The sequence below is a fragment of the Pyrenophora tritici-repentis genome, chromosome 9 (assembly GCF_003171515.1).
Source record: "Pyrenophora tritici-repentis strain M4 chromosome 9, whole genome shotgun sequence".
NCBI classification, from domain to species: domain Eukaryota; kingdom Fungi; phylum Ascomycota; class Dothideomycetes; order Pleosporales; family Pleosporaceae; genus Pyrenophora; species Pyrenophora tritici-repentis.
In genome coordinates, this window is record NC_089398.1 from 1506293 (window position 1) to 1520037 (window position 13745).

At 53.1% G+C, this 13745-nt stretch overlaps 5 protein-coding genes across 5 annotated transcripts; 3 read left to right on the forward strand and 2 right to left on the reverse strand.

Moving 5' to 3' along the window:
- Positions 1–369: 369 nt before the first annotated feature.
- PtrM4_149570 (SpoVK, ATPase AAA+ class) lies at positions 370–2709 on the reverse strand (the record flags this gene model as incomplete). The annotated part of the gene is made up of 3 exons (XM_001938582.2): positions 370–1113; positions 1175–2250; positions 2298–2709. 3 exons carry the CDS (start codon positions 2707–2709, stop codon positions 370–372), a joined length of 2232 nt encoding a protein of 743 aa, XP_001938617.1.
- A 318-nt stretch (positions 2710–3027) lies between these two features.
- PtrM4_149580 (AF-4 multi-domain protein) lies at positions 3028–6177 on the forward strand (the record flags this gene model as incomplete). Its single annotated transcript, XM_001938581.1, has 1 exon — positions 3028–6177. One exon carries the CDS (start codon positions 3028–3030, stop codon positions 6175–6177), a length of 3150 nt encoding a protein of 1049 aa, XP_001938616.1.
- A 342-nt stretch (positions 6178–6519) lies between these two features.
- PtrM4_149590 (vacuolar-sorting protein SNF8) lies at positions 6520–7247 on the reverse strand (the record flags this gene model as incomplete). Its single annotated transcript, XM_066109997.1, has 2 exons — positions 6520–6526; positions 6583–7247. The coding sequence occupies 2 exons, from the start codon at positions 7245–7247 to the stop codon at positions 6520–6522; spliced, it is 672 nt and encodes a 223-aa protein (XP_065959980.1).
- A 1068-nt stretch (positions 7248–8315) lies between these two features.
- PtrM4_149600 (AAR2 domain containing protein) lies at positions 8316–9629 on the forward strand (the record flags this gene model as incomplete). The annotated part of the gene is made up of 1 exon (XM_001938579.2): positions 8316–9629. The coding sequence occupies one exon, from the start codon at positions 8316–8318 to the stop codon at positions 9627–9629; it is 1314 nt and encodes a 437-aa protein (XP_001938614.2).
- A 2686-nt stretch (positions 9630–12315) lies between these two features.
- Positions 12316–13698, forward strand: PtrM4_149610 (PgpB, Membrane-associated phospholipid phosphatase; the record flags this gene model as incomplete). The annotated part of the gene is made up of 3 exons (XM_066109998.1): positions 12316–12508; positions 12572–13185; positions 13351–13698. The coding sequence occupies 3 exons, from the start codon at positions 12316–12318 to the stop codon at positions 13696–13698; spliced, it is 1155 nt and encodes a 384-aa protein (XP_065959981.1).
- Between the last annotated feature and the right edge of the window lie 47 nt (positions 13699–13745).

Below are 13745 nucleotides of genomic sequence, written 5' to 3' on the forward strand. Positions count from 1 at the left end.
TTAGGCATTCTCGCGCATGCTGTGAGGTAGGCTGCCATTTGGTCGAGCATACAACACACGATCCACCTAACCGCTTAATGTTGAGGATATACCGCCGCCTAGTACAAGCATCTTACCTGTCGCATCACCCCCACAGACTGCTTTGTCTACCTCGATACTCTGAAGTGCCGGTCGACTCGGTTGTGTCTCTACAGTACGTTTCCCACGTCATTATGCGCCCGCAAACCATTCGCCGACTCATGCTGCCCCCTTGGGCTAACGAAGACCTGCTACGCCGTACACAATTCATGTACAATCATGAGACGAACTCGACGTGCAGAGAGTCCTCACCCGAGAGCCTGGTAGCCTGCACGCCAGCTGTCACCCGCCTCAGGCTTCGGAAAGCGACTTGCCAGGCCTCCAATTTTGATATCGTTTGGCCTCCGCCGCGATCGTATGGGGAACGTGTTGCTGTAGCGCCTGCTCAAAGTGTCGCATGTGCACTTGCGGCTCGTTGTTTGGTTCCGCTGTGTAATCGGTAATGGCCAGTTCGACGGCAACGGCACACAGCCCGCTGATGTCTGCTCCACTACTTCCTTCAGTCTTCTTGGCAACGGCATCCAGATCAACATCTGGGGCAAGCGGTCTCTTCCGGGTGTGGATCTGTAGAATCTGCTTCCGCGCTTCCTCGGTGGGAAGTCCGATGTGCATGTGCGCATCAAAGCGGCCGGTACGTATGAGCGCCGAATCTAAAATATCGGGCCGGTTCGTTGCCCCGATGATGAAGACGTCTTTTAGGGCCTCAATGCCGTCCATCTCGTTCAGTAAGGTGGTAACCACGTTCAGCCCACTATCTTGCGTCTTCTCACGAGATTTGCCGATTGAGTCAATCTCATCGAAGAAGATGATGCAGGGCTTCGCGGCACGAGCTCTGCGAAACACATCGCGAATAGCCCTCTCCGACTCACCCACATACATCTTGATGAGTTCCGACCCTTTTACTGCGAGGAAGTTCTGTTTACTCTCCGTCGCAACCGCTTGCGCGATTAGCGTTTTCGCGCAGCCAGGTGGTCCGTACAGCAAAACACCCTTACGGGACTGAGGTCCGCCAAATTTGACGTCCAGATCAGGGTACTGTAGCAACCTTGTTAGTTCTCTGCTGGTTCAACGGAAGCTAAAGCAGCTAAAAACGTACTTTGAAAGGACGGATGGTGATGGCCTCGAGAACAGCGCGGACATGATCTAGGCCAGCGATATCTGTCCATCTGACCTTCGGAACTTCAAGGATGCTGTCTTTGAGCACGGTCGGGCGCACGCATTCCATGACAGCGTCGAAATCGGCCTGCTCAATGAACTCGGTCTGTTCGTCCACTTCATTGACCCTGGCACTCTTGCCATCTTGGATAGGATTCTTGCTTCGCATCACACGTCGTCTCCTCGCAAAACGGCATAGACTAGCAATGTCGCGACCCACGAAGCCATGCGAACGCTCTGCAAGAGCAGTGAAATCGACATCTGCAGTATTGCACGTCGGTCCTAATACCTGGCGCACTATATCTTCTCTCTGCTTTGCGTTAGGCGGCAGTAACTCTAGCTCAATCATGAATGCTGCTGCTGTTCGAAGACTGGAGTCCACGTCGTAAATGCTCCGTGCTGCTGCCGCGACAACCACCTGGGCCCCCTCTAGTGTGGCTAGCTCTATCCGTAGCGTATTGACCAGCGACTCTGCCTTGTCCAAAAGTCTATCCAAATTATCCATGATGATCAGGCTTGGCTGGTTTTCGCGTGCATCGTTAAAGATGTCTGAAATGGCTTTAGCTTGACCTTTGGGATGTGTTACAGGGTTGATTCTGTAGACCTCCTGCCAAGGGCAATCCGCTAGTCGGTCTAGAAGCAGGCTTTTGCCTGTCCCCTCTGGACCATGTAAAAGAAAAGCAGCGGTCCCAAGAAGGTGGCGATTGCGCAAATGAGGTAGGCTGTCAGAGAGGAAAGCAAGTTCTTGGTTGATGGTAGTGATGTGCTCGGATAGGCCACCTATCCCGTCAGACTTCAATCGGAACACGCCTGAAGCAGTCTCCGTAGGCTCCTGAGTAGCAACATGGCCGATGGTAGTGATTTGTGTCGTAACTTCATCAAAGTATACGGCATATTTTTCGGAAGGCAGCGGGTCGATGCTCTGTACAGTGACACGCAATTTCTGGCCTTTCTGCTTGAAGCTTTTCTGCTGAACCGGAAAGCTGCACCCAGGAAGTATAATGTCCGAGTCGCCTGCTACACGGCGATCAGATATAGAAGGGCATGTATAACTTACGACTCACCTAAAGAATAACGTAGCCAGTACAAGAGTTGCTCCGTCGAGGCAAATTTGACGGTCTGGTTGGCAATATCCGAGAAGCTGACTTCTATCGACTTGAGTGGCTTCCAGGAATCCACCTTTTCAATGAAGACAGCATCATTCAGTGAAAGCTCATAGTGCTCTCTTAGTAGATCGGATACTCTGGCAATCGGCTTGTTTCCAGGATTGGTCTGAGGGGCCAGCCATGCGACACCGTAGCCTTTGAATGCAGTCTCTGTGCTGAGCCGAACACAGTCGCCGATTGTGAGTCCCAGACTTTTTAGCTCTTTCTGCGAAAGCTGCACGCGGAAGGCACCGCTATCGAGTGCATTGCTGGGAATGTTCGGCGGATTCCGTTCCAAAGGGCGCAGCGTATACGACGTTGCTGGACTCATACTGCTTCGCAGACTGTGATAGAGGGGGAGTGTGAAAATTTCGGTGCTGCTTGCATGTGTATGTTCATGTGACTCATGTCACGTGTTTCTATGGTCTCGTAATCTGGGCTTTGCGAGCTGGGTCGTCCCTCTTAGACTCAGCTCTAACACATTGGGCGCAGTGTAGGGCCTGCCACCCAATATGATGGAGATGCTGGTGTGACTAAGCGACGGGTGGGCTAGGCCGAATAGAGCTACTAGCGCAGTACGCTTCTTGAAGCTTTTTTGAGTGTTGCGCAAAATAATCGCAGCTTGCAATGTGACCAAGCTGCGCAATTGATGCCACCGCCGCGACTTCCTCGACATCTGCGGCCATGTCACCCTCTAGGGACTGCGATCCAGGTCCGTTGCGCCCACAAGACGGCCCGCACCGCACTCTCGACCGACGGCGATGAGCCCCCGCAGTCCACGACTGGCCAGAGCAGCGATGGGAGTACCAATGCCTCGTATAGTTCGACTGACTCAAATACGGAGGCATCGACCGAGAGGAGGTCATGGTGGAGCGTGGCATTGGGCAAAGTCACTTCATTGACCTCCGAGCCAGCATCAACCGAACCACATCCCCCTGCACCAGATACACCGTCCACACCTGCGCCCAATTCTATAAAGAATAAGCAAGATTCTCCAGTGGAAACTGTGCCAGCATCCACCAAGCCGCATCCTCCTGCACTCGGTACACCGTCTACACCTGCGCCCGAGGCTATCAAGGATGAGCAAGATATTCCAGTGGGAAGTGTGTCAGGGATCAAGCAAGCGTTAGTTAGAAGATTGGTAGTCTCAGACGAGAAAAGCCCGCCGCAATCACAGCGCTCCAAAGCCCACTCACGGAAGGGCAAGAAGGATGACAAGGTCGAAACAGATGGCCAAGATGTCTCCAATTCACCCATAAGAAAAGTCCGTAGTATCTCGCATACACACAGCATTACGCCCATGCCCCCCATGTCGCCCATGTCGCCTAGTAGAGATCTGCATGGTCAACAGTGTCACATTGCAGAACAAGAAGGGGGAAAAGAGGAGACGTCTGCAAGACACAACCCGGAGCCTGCCCCAGATTCTTTAAGGGAAGAAGTCACAAGTATACAACGGGAGCTCCAACGGCTGTCTGGGGTTGTCAAGGCTCTTCAAGTTGCACTGGAGGCGAAATTAACAGCGGAGACTCCTTCTACGTCGGCCACAGGTCGTGACATTCGAAGCACAGAATCTAGCGAACCCTCGGAAAAGGAACGACTACCAGAACCAGTCTCATCGTCTCCGACTGCTGTACAGGTCGCACCCTCGGCCAAGGATCTTCCAGCTCCCCGAGAACCACAAGAGGCCGTCATCATGGAACAGCGTCAGGATATCCAACAAATTTATGAAGCATCCTTCAGGACTCATAAGCGCTGGATGAGTATCCTGGGGACAACAGCAGAGTATCTTGTAGATATGCCGCCTAAAGCTGTGGTTTCCCTGGTATCTTTTGTTCTGCGGAGTATCATTGCGCTTGAGCGGAATACTGTTCGTGATGAAGGTACTGGCCGGATGGCCGTGTTTGGCCATCCGCACAGACGAGCCACACGAACGCTTGCCACCAAACTCATACCAAGAAACATCCCTGATGCTCTTCTAGTCGGCGAGACTACATATCGTAATACAACTACTGAACTGACAGACACCGCTAATTTGCTCGACGAAATGCAGGCTCCTCTGGTGGCATCGATCGCGACGCATGTACACAATCGCCTACGTGTGATAGCTGAGAATGCAGTACTGGAGGATGACATCCGGGTGTGCAACGTAATGGAGAACTATCGAGACCTGAACGTTTTGTATGCGGAAGCCAGGCACTCGCCTACATTGAGCCAGCAACCGGGCTTGATCCTGAGATTGGAGAAGTTACTCGCAAAACGAAAAGTCCAGGAGTTTCATCGCTCACTGGGTTTCTTGAAAAAAGATGTGACGCGCATTGAGACTGCCCGGAAGACAAGACAAGCGAAGCATACTGAGGTGAGGACTGTCGACAAAAAAGTCTCGAAAACAGTTCCAGATCGCGGCGGTCTGCGCATCGTGAAGCTAGACAATGAAAGTCGCGAGGGTCCAGACGATTCGATCAAAAATGCAGAGAGCACCGACCGAGGTGCTGTACAAAAGAAGGACTATGGAAGCGGGTTAGAAGGTCAGATACATAAACGCTCGCGCTCATTGCAGCCCTCGGATAATCTCAAAACCAAACCTCAAGATGGTGGCAATGCACCCAATGTCTCGTCTAAACCGGCAGGGAGTAGCGACGAGTTGAGTGAACAAAGTCTCCTTGAGGAGTTGTTCCCGGAAGCGAACAGTACTGCAGAACCTCAATACAAGGAAGAAAGAGACCATCCCAGAATCGAACCTCCGACGAACCCTATTCTTCGTCCTTCGTTTGTCGGGCGGACCCAAACGCTCAGAGAGAAAGTTGTCGAATCGTTTCAGAAGCAAGGAGAACAGATTACTGCTCTCCAACTTACAAATTGTAGCACCCAGCTAACGGAAGCCGATTTCCGTCGTGTAGTCCCCAAGGGCAAGCACATTGAAGGCTGGCGCCGGGACGGCGACTTCCTCAAGGTCATCCCTGGCCGCGACCCATTGAGTCTGGAGCGCTTACCTTTCTACTATCTCCTCTTCAAGAACGCCGAAGCTGCGGTTGCATACCAAAAGAATATTTCTCGGTTACACAAACTGAGCGCCCTCCACCAACCCGCAAACATCTTCTCCGCCATTCCGCCGCCCACTGGCTTCCTCGAAAAGGGCGAAGACATCTCGGCCGCTATATCATCCTACAACCTCCTACCCACGCACCATCCACTCAGCCTCAACGTCCTTATGCAACCATACAACCCTCATCTCCGCGCTCTCATAGAGCGGGGTGGCTACCAACCCATCGCCCCCTCAGTCGACGAGAACGGCAAGCCCATCTGGAGAGTGCTGATGCACATTGAAGGCTACGAGCCCAGACCCTCTGACCTTTTCAAAATTCTCGTTCACGACGCATACATGCACGGCATGATCCTCCCCCTCCGCAACGAATCCAGATCGTCGATCCACCGCGTCCGCGACATGATCAACCTGCGCATGTCCTCCAAGCCCATCTCTTCAAGTCGGCCGCGCGCTTACGGTACCTTTGAGCCCACGGATTCGCAGCTCGACAAGCCCACGCAGGAAATGACGTTTGATGACCCTGCTATCCAGAAGATGATGGAGGGTGCCGGCGAAGATGGTAACCCTCAGCAAGTGAACCAGCTTATCATGAACCGTGTGTATAATCGATGGATACTCGACTTTGAGGATGAGGATACTGCGAGGAGGTGGAGTGCGATTTGGCATCGCAAGGTGCTGCCTGATTTGAGTGATAAGAAGGGGGCGTGGAAGGAGACGGAGGAGGAGAGGATTTGTAATACAGAGGTGCTTTGGTGAGAGGGTTGTGATGTGTTATAATTGGGGGTGCAGTCGTGTATAGTACATGGATAGATGAATGTTATACTCTGCTTACATTGGTTATCTTTGCATGTCGCCTTGGTTGTCAGCACTACCTCGGTATGGTCAAAGTAATATATTGGCCGTATATGCTAATGTTGTGTCTATTCTATATGCATTGGCTCATCCGCCGGGTATCATCTCATCATGCTAAAAATTTCGTATCTCTCATCTCATCTACACGGTCTTTCCCTCGCCCGTCCCCACGGCCGTCAAAAACGCCGGACTCCAATACTCATTCTCCCCCCGCCTGGGTATCCACCCACACAAGACTATCCGCCATCAAATCCTCCACAACCGCATGTGCCCTCGGCCTCTCCCACCCGAGATTCAACTGCAACATACTCACCGTCACATAGCCCCAGCACCTGGATCGCCTCCAGCACTGTACTCTGGTCTGTATTCAGTTCCTTTGGCACACTTCGTATCAAGCTACGATGCCCAATCGTCATGATGGAAAAGCAGGAGCCCAGCGGCGCCAGCGAGTCAACAGCCCGTTTTATATCGTCGTCGCTGACCTCCATGCTACCGCCTATACGCGTGGATTTTGAGATGCGGGATTGTAGATCCGAGACGCTTATTAACCCGCCGTTCTCGGCGCGTGTGGCCCGGCATTCTTCTACGATGAGGACACCGAGGTTGAAGTAGAAGTCGTTTACGCTACCGCCGAGGAGCTGGGTCCATATGCTTTCTCCCGTCCCGCCTGTCTTGCCGTTGTTACTGCTACCGTCTTTGGAGGCGGTGCTGTCGCGGTGGTAGGACGAGGCGAGGAAGTCGATGTTTAGGGCGGAGCACATGCGGGCAAATTCAGCGCGGAAGGCGGGGTTTGCGCGTATGTCCTTGGAGTGGGTGATTGCGAAGGAGTGGAGGAGGGATTGGAAGACGGAGAGTTGGGTCGAGAGGGAGTCGGCATTGCGGGTGCGGAGCGTGGCGCCGTGGTTGGTGTAGTGGTGGTTTTGGAGGCCGCGTGAGGAGAGTGAGGAGAGGCCTGGGGTGCGGCGGCGGTCCATGGCTGTGTGGGTTGGGGTGGTGGTGGTGAGGATGAGGGGTTGTCGTGGGGTCGGCGATGTGCCGGCTGCGGAGATGCTGGAGACGATCAACGCTTCAGGAATTTGTTTGCCTCCAGATCAGTCGTACTCTCAGATTGATGCCGAAGCTTTTCGGGCGAATATCGCCCTGATGACAAAACGAGGGTATGCGCGCTGCAGGGTCTAATCGAGGACACACACCGTCCAGTACCACGGTAGCTATATCACGCTAAAGCCTAGTATGCGTCTGATGGTATGGTGTCGAAAAATAGATCTAATATGTAGTCGGACGAGGAGGCAAAAGTCGTTCAAGTCGCAACATGGGCATTTCAAAGTTCCGGATACTGTTCCAGGTGGGCGTTGGTGGGGGACCTCCTGGGTATTGTGGATTTGGATAAGCGATCGGCGGTTTCGGTCACACGTACGCGTTGTAGATCGCGTCTAGAACGCTCAAAGACCATTACTGCTACTCTTACTGTACACTGCACTGGGCATGTCAAGGAACCTGCTGAAGGCGGAGATGGGTTATCGCTCAAACACGAGACGCAGACTTGGGAGCACGCGGATCGTCATGGCGAGCTGATTGCTAACTGCATGACGTATGGTCCATGTTTCGCTCGGCCCAATTCGCGGTGCCATCGCATCAGATGTCCGCAGCTTGCTTTGCTTGAACGCTATGTACCTAGGCTTTGCGGCCGCCTGCGTCTGCCAGGGCACGAGTTTAATTACTGAGGCTATTCTGCTCTGTCGTGTGCTCAGACACTGCATTTGCATCTTATCTTCGTCGTCGTCTTCTTCTTCTCCTTCATCTTTTCTTTTGGTACTTTTAACGTTCACGTTCCCGCTAATAACCAATTTCTCCTATTTGACGGGACAACCCCTGGGTTTGTCGACCAGGCTCCCGCCGCTCACGTGTTGAAAGATTTCCGCGTCATGCCTATTCTGGACACTATGATACCCCATTTCTCACCAGCTCACGTAGAGCTTTGCGAACAACCTATTCTCAAAATATTGCGGCACTCGTGGTTCGAGGAGATATTTCGCCCCAAAATGGACCCGTCGACGATTAATAACTGCGTCCTGCTCTTGGGTCTTCCGCAAAAGGCCCTTGCAGGCATCGACTTGCTCTCCTTCACAGCATCGCCACGTTTTCGGGGCGTCAAAAATGTACCACCTGGTCTGCACTTTGTCTTTACTGCAACCGACAACACGCTCTCGGTGAGACATGGTGCGTGGTTCTATGTCACGCCAGGTGTCGGCTCACCACAGGTCTTTGTCAAAAAGTGGGATGAGAGCGCCGAGGACCTCGTAGCGGAAACGTCACAAACTGAAGTACTAAGGCACAAGGCCAACTTGGGAAGCATATGGAAGGACGGCCTGACCCCATATCGGCAAACCGTGCAAGAGGGAGATTCCGGCGCTGAGGAGGGCTGGTCCGAAGACTCTACCGATTGGAGCAAACTTACATCTCAAGTCACACCTACCATATTATCAAGGATATGCGGGCTGAACCCTGACCACTGGAATCTGACGTCCGCATCGTCCGCCACACAAGATCTGGACGAGATACCGGGCCTGGAGACGAGCAACAGCATGCTCCACCCGGAGAAGGAACTGAGGTTCCTCCCCATTGACCTAAAGAAGACGTGGAGGGAAGGTGCGACTGGCCGAGAACGAACAGAAGCTGCACAGGATCGATCCTGGTTCCTTGGCGACCTCATCGACAACCACTGCCAGGCAAGAGATTTGAGGGGCCGAGAGAATGAGATACTGGGCGAACTGCAGTTCACCTTCCTCATGGTTTTGACGCTCAACAACAACTCATGTCTTGAACAGTGGAAAAGACTATTGCGTTTACTTCTCACTTGCCGGCAAGCCGTCCAACAACGCTCTCAGCTGTTTTTGGATCTCCTCAAGTGTCTGCGCACCCAACTCCCTCACTGCTCAGATATGGAGGGTGACTTGTTTGATATGAATGATGTTGGTGGGGGCTTCCTGAGGAAGCTGCTCAGCCAATTCCGCAAAGCTTTGGACGACTTTGACGGCAAGTGGAAAGCTGACCTGGTCGACGAATTGGAGGACCTGCAAGAATTCATGGAGAAAGAGTTTGGGTGGGAACCGGAAGGCTCGTATCTGAAGCGCGGCATGATGGAGTTGGAAGATGGCGAGAGAGTGGAACTGGAAGTCAAGGGCGCAGACGAAGACGACGAGCTAGGCGACTTTGCACCCACCGTCGTGGACCTGACTCCTGAGCAAATGAAACTCGTGGGCGGAGACGCAAGCCACACTACACATGCCAACGGCCACGTCGAGGAAGAGTCAGAGGACGAGGTCGATTTGGACGACATGGACACGCGATACTGAGGGGTTCGCGCGCCGGTGCATACTCGGTCGAATTTAAACACAACTTGCCAACGCGGTTTGTTCACCGGTTCAGCCACACAGCCATTTTCCACATGCTTTGGCGATGGCAAACTCGCTTGATGGTGGCACACCTGTCTTAAAATAACAAAGGCGTCTGCAGGAACATTAGGGCTAGACTTGAAACCAGATATACACACGTTGATCGTCCAGCACAGCCTTAGCTATAATATAATGAAGTAGATAAGCGTATTCTAAGCTGCTTACTCGGGAAAATCCTGACCCTTGATGTGTAGCGAAGGAACGTTATAGCCGGCTCTGTGATGCAATACCTGTCAGCAGGGCGGTCGTGAAGAACACAATAGTGTTGAAATCTGGCCCCCAAACCAAAGCCTGTGGATTAACCTCGACGCTAAACCTAAACAAGGCAAATGGGCTTGCCGCCCTGCGCCCACGCTACCCGACTACCCGATTGCGCCTCCCCTTGATCATCGCAACGCCCGTCGCCCCAACACCAAAACGGCAGTCCCGGCACCTGATACCAAACTGCGCATCTTGACGTGCAACTGTCCGCAGCTATTCATTGGCTCTACGGCAAGAGTGAGAGAGCCTTGCGCGGGTAGTAGGCGCATTGATGCTCGGTACGAGCACCAGGGCTGTGCTCGCGCAGCAAGTGTCACCCCTTGGCAGTGGGTACCCGTGTGAAATGGCGGAGGGCCTGAAGTTGTGTCGGTTGTGAATTGCATGTTAGTCTGTTTTGGGGAGATTGAAAGCAGGCGTTGCGGGGATTTGGCTTTACATATAGTCTGGGGCGCTCCGTGGGTTCTTTTCTTCTTTGTTTGAGATACACGATTCACCTACCTTTCAATTGAATAGCTACATCAACGCACTTTCTCCGACCGCACGCGCTTCTACAGCAGACGATTCAGCAGCTATCTTCACCATGGAGAAGGTCCAGGGTAAGTCATTCGAGGTTTCCGCTTCGATGATTCACAAGAGTTGCGCTTCACTAGGACAAACACTTCTCACAACAATCAAAATTACCAGTACCATGTCTAACGCTATCGAAGTCCCCATGCAGCAATACCCTCAGTCGCCAGACGTAACTAGCCAGCAGCAACCCCCCCGTCTACCACCAAGATCCCAACGCCCAGCAGCCCTACCCCCCACGAACAACCGCAACAGCAACAACCCATGTACGAAGAACAACCCGACGCAGCTGCCGCGATGCAACCCGGCATGCCACCCCAACAACAAAGCGGAACCGTCTACCAGAACGCAACACCCATCGCCAACTTGCAGCGTGGACCCGCGCCTGCAGATTGCCCTGCATGCGGCCAGCGAGCCATGACCAACGTCGCCTTCGACACGGGAAACACGACACACGTGTGGGCGTTTGTTCTCTGCTGCGTCTGCTGCCTGGGATGCATTCCGTACGTCATGAACTCGACCAAGGACGTTCAACACAAGTGTGGCAGGTGTGGCGTTTTGCTTGCTACTTGGCACCGTAGCGGTTCTACTGAGGTGCATATGCACTCTTAGACGAGAGGAGAGGAGGAGGGTGGAAGGTTTGGCGTGATGAGGCGTGGAAATTTCGGACGAGACATGGAGGAGAATGATGATGATACCCAGGGGATTAGGACATTGATAGGGCGGACATGTCTGGCGATTGCGCAAGGGAATTTCTGTGCTTAAAGGGAGAATAGGGTTTGCGCCTGAGGGGTTCATTGGTATGCCTACACTACAACTCTTTGACTGAATACAAACCATAATCCCGTACCGCTTGGATGTAGGAATATCTACATCATTTCCAGGCAACACTGTTGGAGTCAAGAGCAGTATAGGATGATCTTGGCAACTAATGATGCTGTGATTGCGTTGAGAAGCACAACTGCGACACAAATAGAGCGACACGCCGTAAACTTTTGACACGTGACAGTCAGACATGTTCCAATAATTCACAACGTCTATTTTCTATTTTGTGGCGCAGGAGCGCATAGGATGATGAAAGCCTAGAACCACGCTCCGACGATCGTTTGCCAGACCAGCACCAGAATTTTGAACATGTGACGTCACGCGATGCAAATCGTCGGCGGCGCAACACATTTTCATGCAAGCAAACGCGCAATCAACACCAAACCCATCGATCCCCAGCGCCACACATGGCGAAGATCGCGAGCAATCGAGTGGCCATGCGGCAATTCTCGTGCCGGGGAGCCACACAAATGCCATCATTGCCCTATCTACCAGCCACACGGAAGCCACAGTTGGCGTGGCCAAGCTTTTACTACGGCTAGGCCAAGCTTTTGCCAACTTTCCCAGGTTCCTTGTCGCACCCTGCTAGTGTGATGCCGTAGCTATATTGCTCGAAAACGGTATGGAGGAACACCTAGGCAGCGTAGGAACAGGGTTGGCAACAGGTTTGTGGCTCATTCGGGTGTCATTCAGTGCATGTACTGGAAGTATGGGTAGGCACTCTATACACGTGTTTGGCGACTATAGTGGCCCTTCTACACTATGTCAAAGTTGATATGACACCCGGGTGGACTTCCCTGGTACGCTAACGGCCGTTTGCTGGCCAGGTGCGCTCACCTCCTCCTCCCTTCCGTAAACAAACGCGTTACGTCATCTGTTATTCGGTACTATATCTACCCACTCACCCAGCCCAACTCATCAACCATCTACAACGATGGCTATCTTCAGCAAGCGCGCTGCCGATACGACGGCGACTGGCACTCACGAGAAGATGCCTCATAACACCAGACCCACCTTCGGACAATGGGTCAAGGCCACCTGGCTCGACATTGTCACCATGGCTGCTATGGGCGCCGTTGGTCTCGGGGTCTATATGGCGGATCCTGCACCAAGCCGTAGCTTCCCTGGTACGTTGACTTGAAACACGCTCGGGGACGAATTTAATTCAAAGACATACTAATCACCCACAGTCATCTTCTCCAACGGCGAGATCGTTTACCCCGAGTTCGCCTACCCTCTCCGCCACGAGATCATTCCCATCTGGGCTGCTGCTCTTATGGCCTTCTTCATCCCCTTTGCCGTCTTCCTGATTGTCCAGATCCGCGCCCGCAGCTTCTGGGACGTCAACAACGCAACCATTGGTCTCTTGTACTCGCTCATCGCCGCAGCCGTCTTCCAGGTCTTCATCAAGTGGCTCATCGGTGGTCTCCGCCCCCACTTCCTCGCCGTATGCAAACCCGTGATCCCCCAAAGCATACTCGCATCCGTCGGCGCAAACAACAACGGCAATGAAGCAGGCGGCCCGTACGGTAACGTTGCCAACGGTTACAGGCAGATCATGTTCGATCGTAGCATCTGCACTGGCGACAAGAACGAGATCAATGATAGTCTGGAATCTATGCCCTCCGGTCACACCACTGCTGCATTTGCTGGCTTCGTCTTTCTATACCTATACCTCAACGCTAAGCTCAAGGTCTTCGCGAACTATCACCCTGCCATGTGGAAGCTCATTGCCCTGTACGCTCCTATACTAGGCGCCTGCTTGATCGGAGGCGCCCTCACCATCGACGAGTATCACAACTGGGTAAGTAAACATCCCCAGTATCCGCCCGTGTGCCATAAACACTTGAAATACCAGTGTACCAAGGCCAATGTAGTCGCCAGACATGTCTATTGGGGTGTACATACTGGTGTACAAAGGCCACTGTAGTCGCCAAACACGTAAATGGGTGCTAACATACCATTCTAGTACGACATCGTCGTCGGCGCCCTCATCGGTACTATGATGGCTTTCAGCTCTTACCGCATGGTGTATGCCTCAGTCTGGGACTTCCGCTTCAACCACATCCCTCTTATGCGCCACGATCCTATGGTGTACGGTGCCGGCCCTAGCTCCTCTGATGGCTTCCATGATGCCGTATTCACTCGCAAGGCTGGCTGGGGCACACACGAAGGCAGTAGCTGGGGTGGTGCACCATTCGACGCTACCGATGGTCCCAGGGGTACAATGTTGCCGCATCCAGAGGGCCCTATTGCAGCAGGCGCTGTGCACAGGAAGCCTGTTGGTGCCAACAGGGCTGGCGAGCAAATGGTCTAGTGATACGATTTGGTTGGATATTCCCATTTTTCTTTTCACTTAGGATT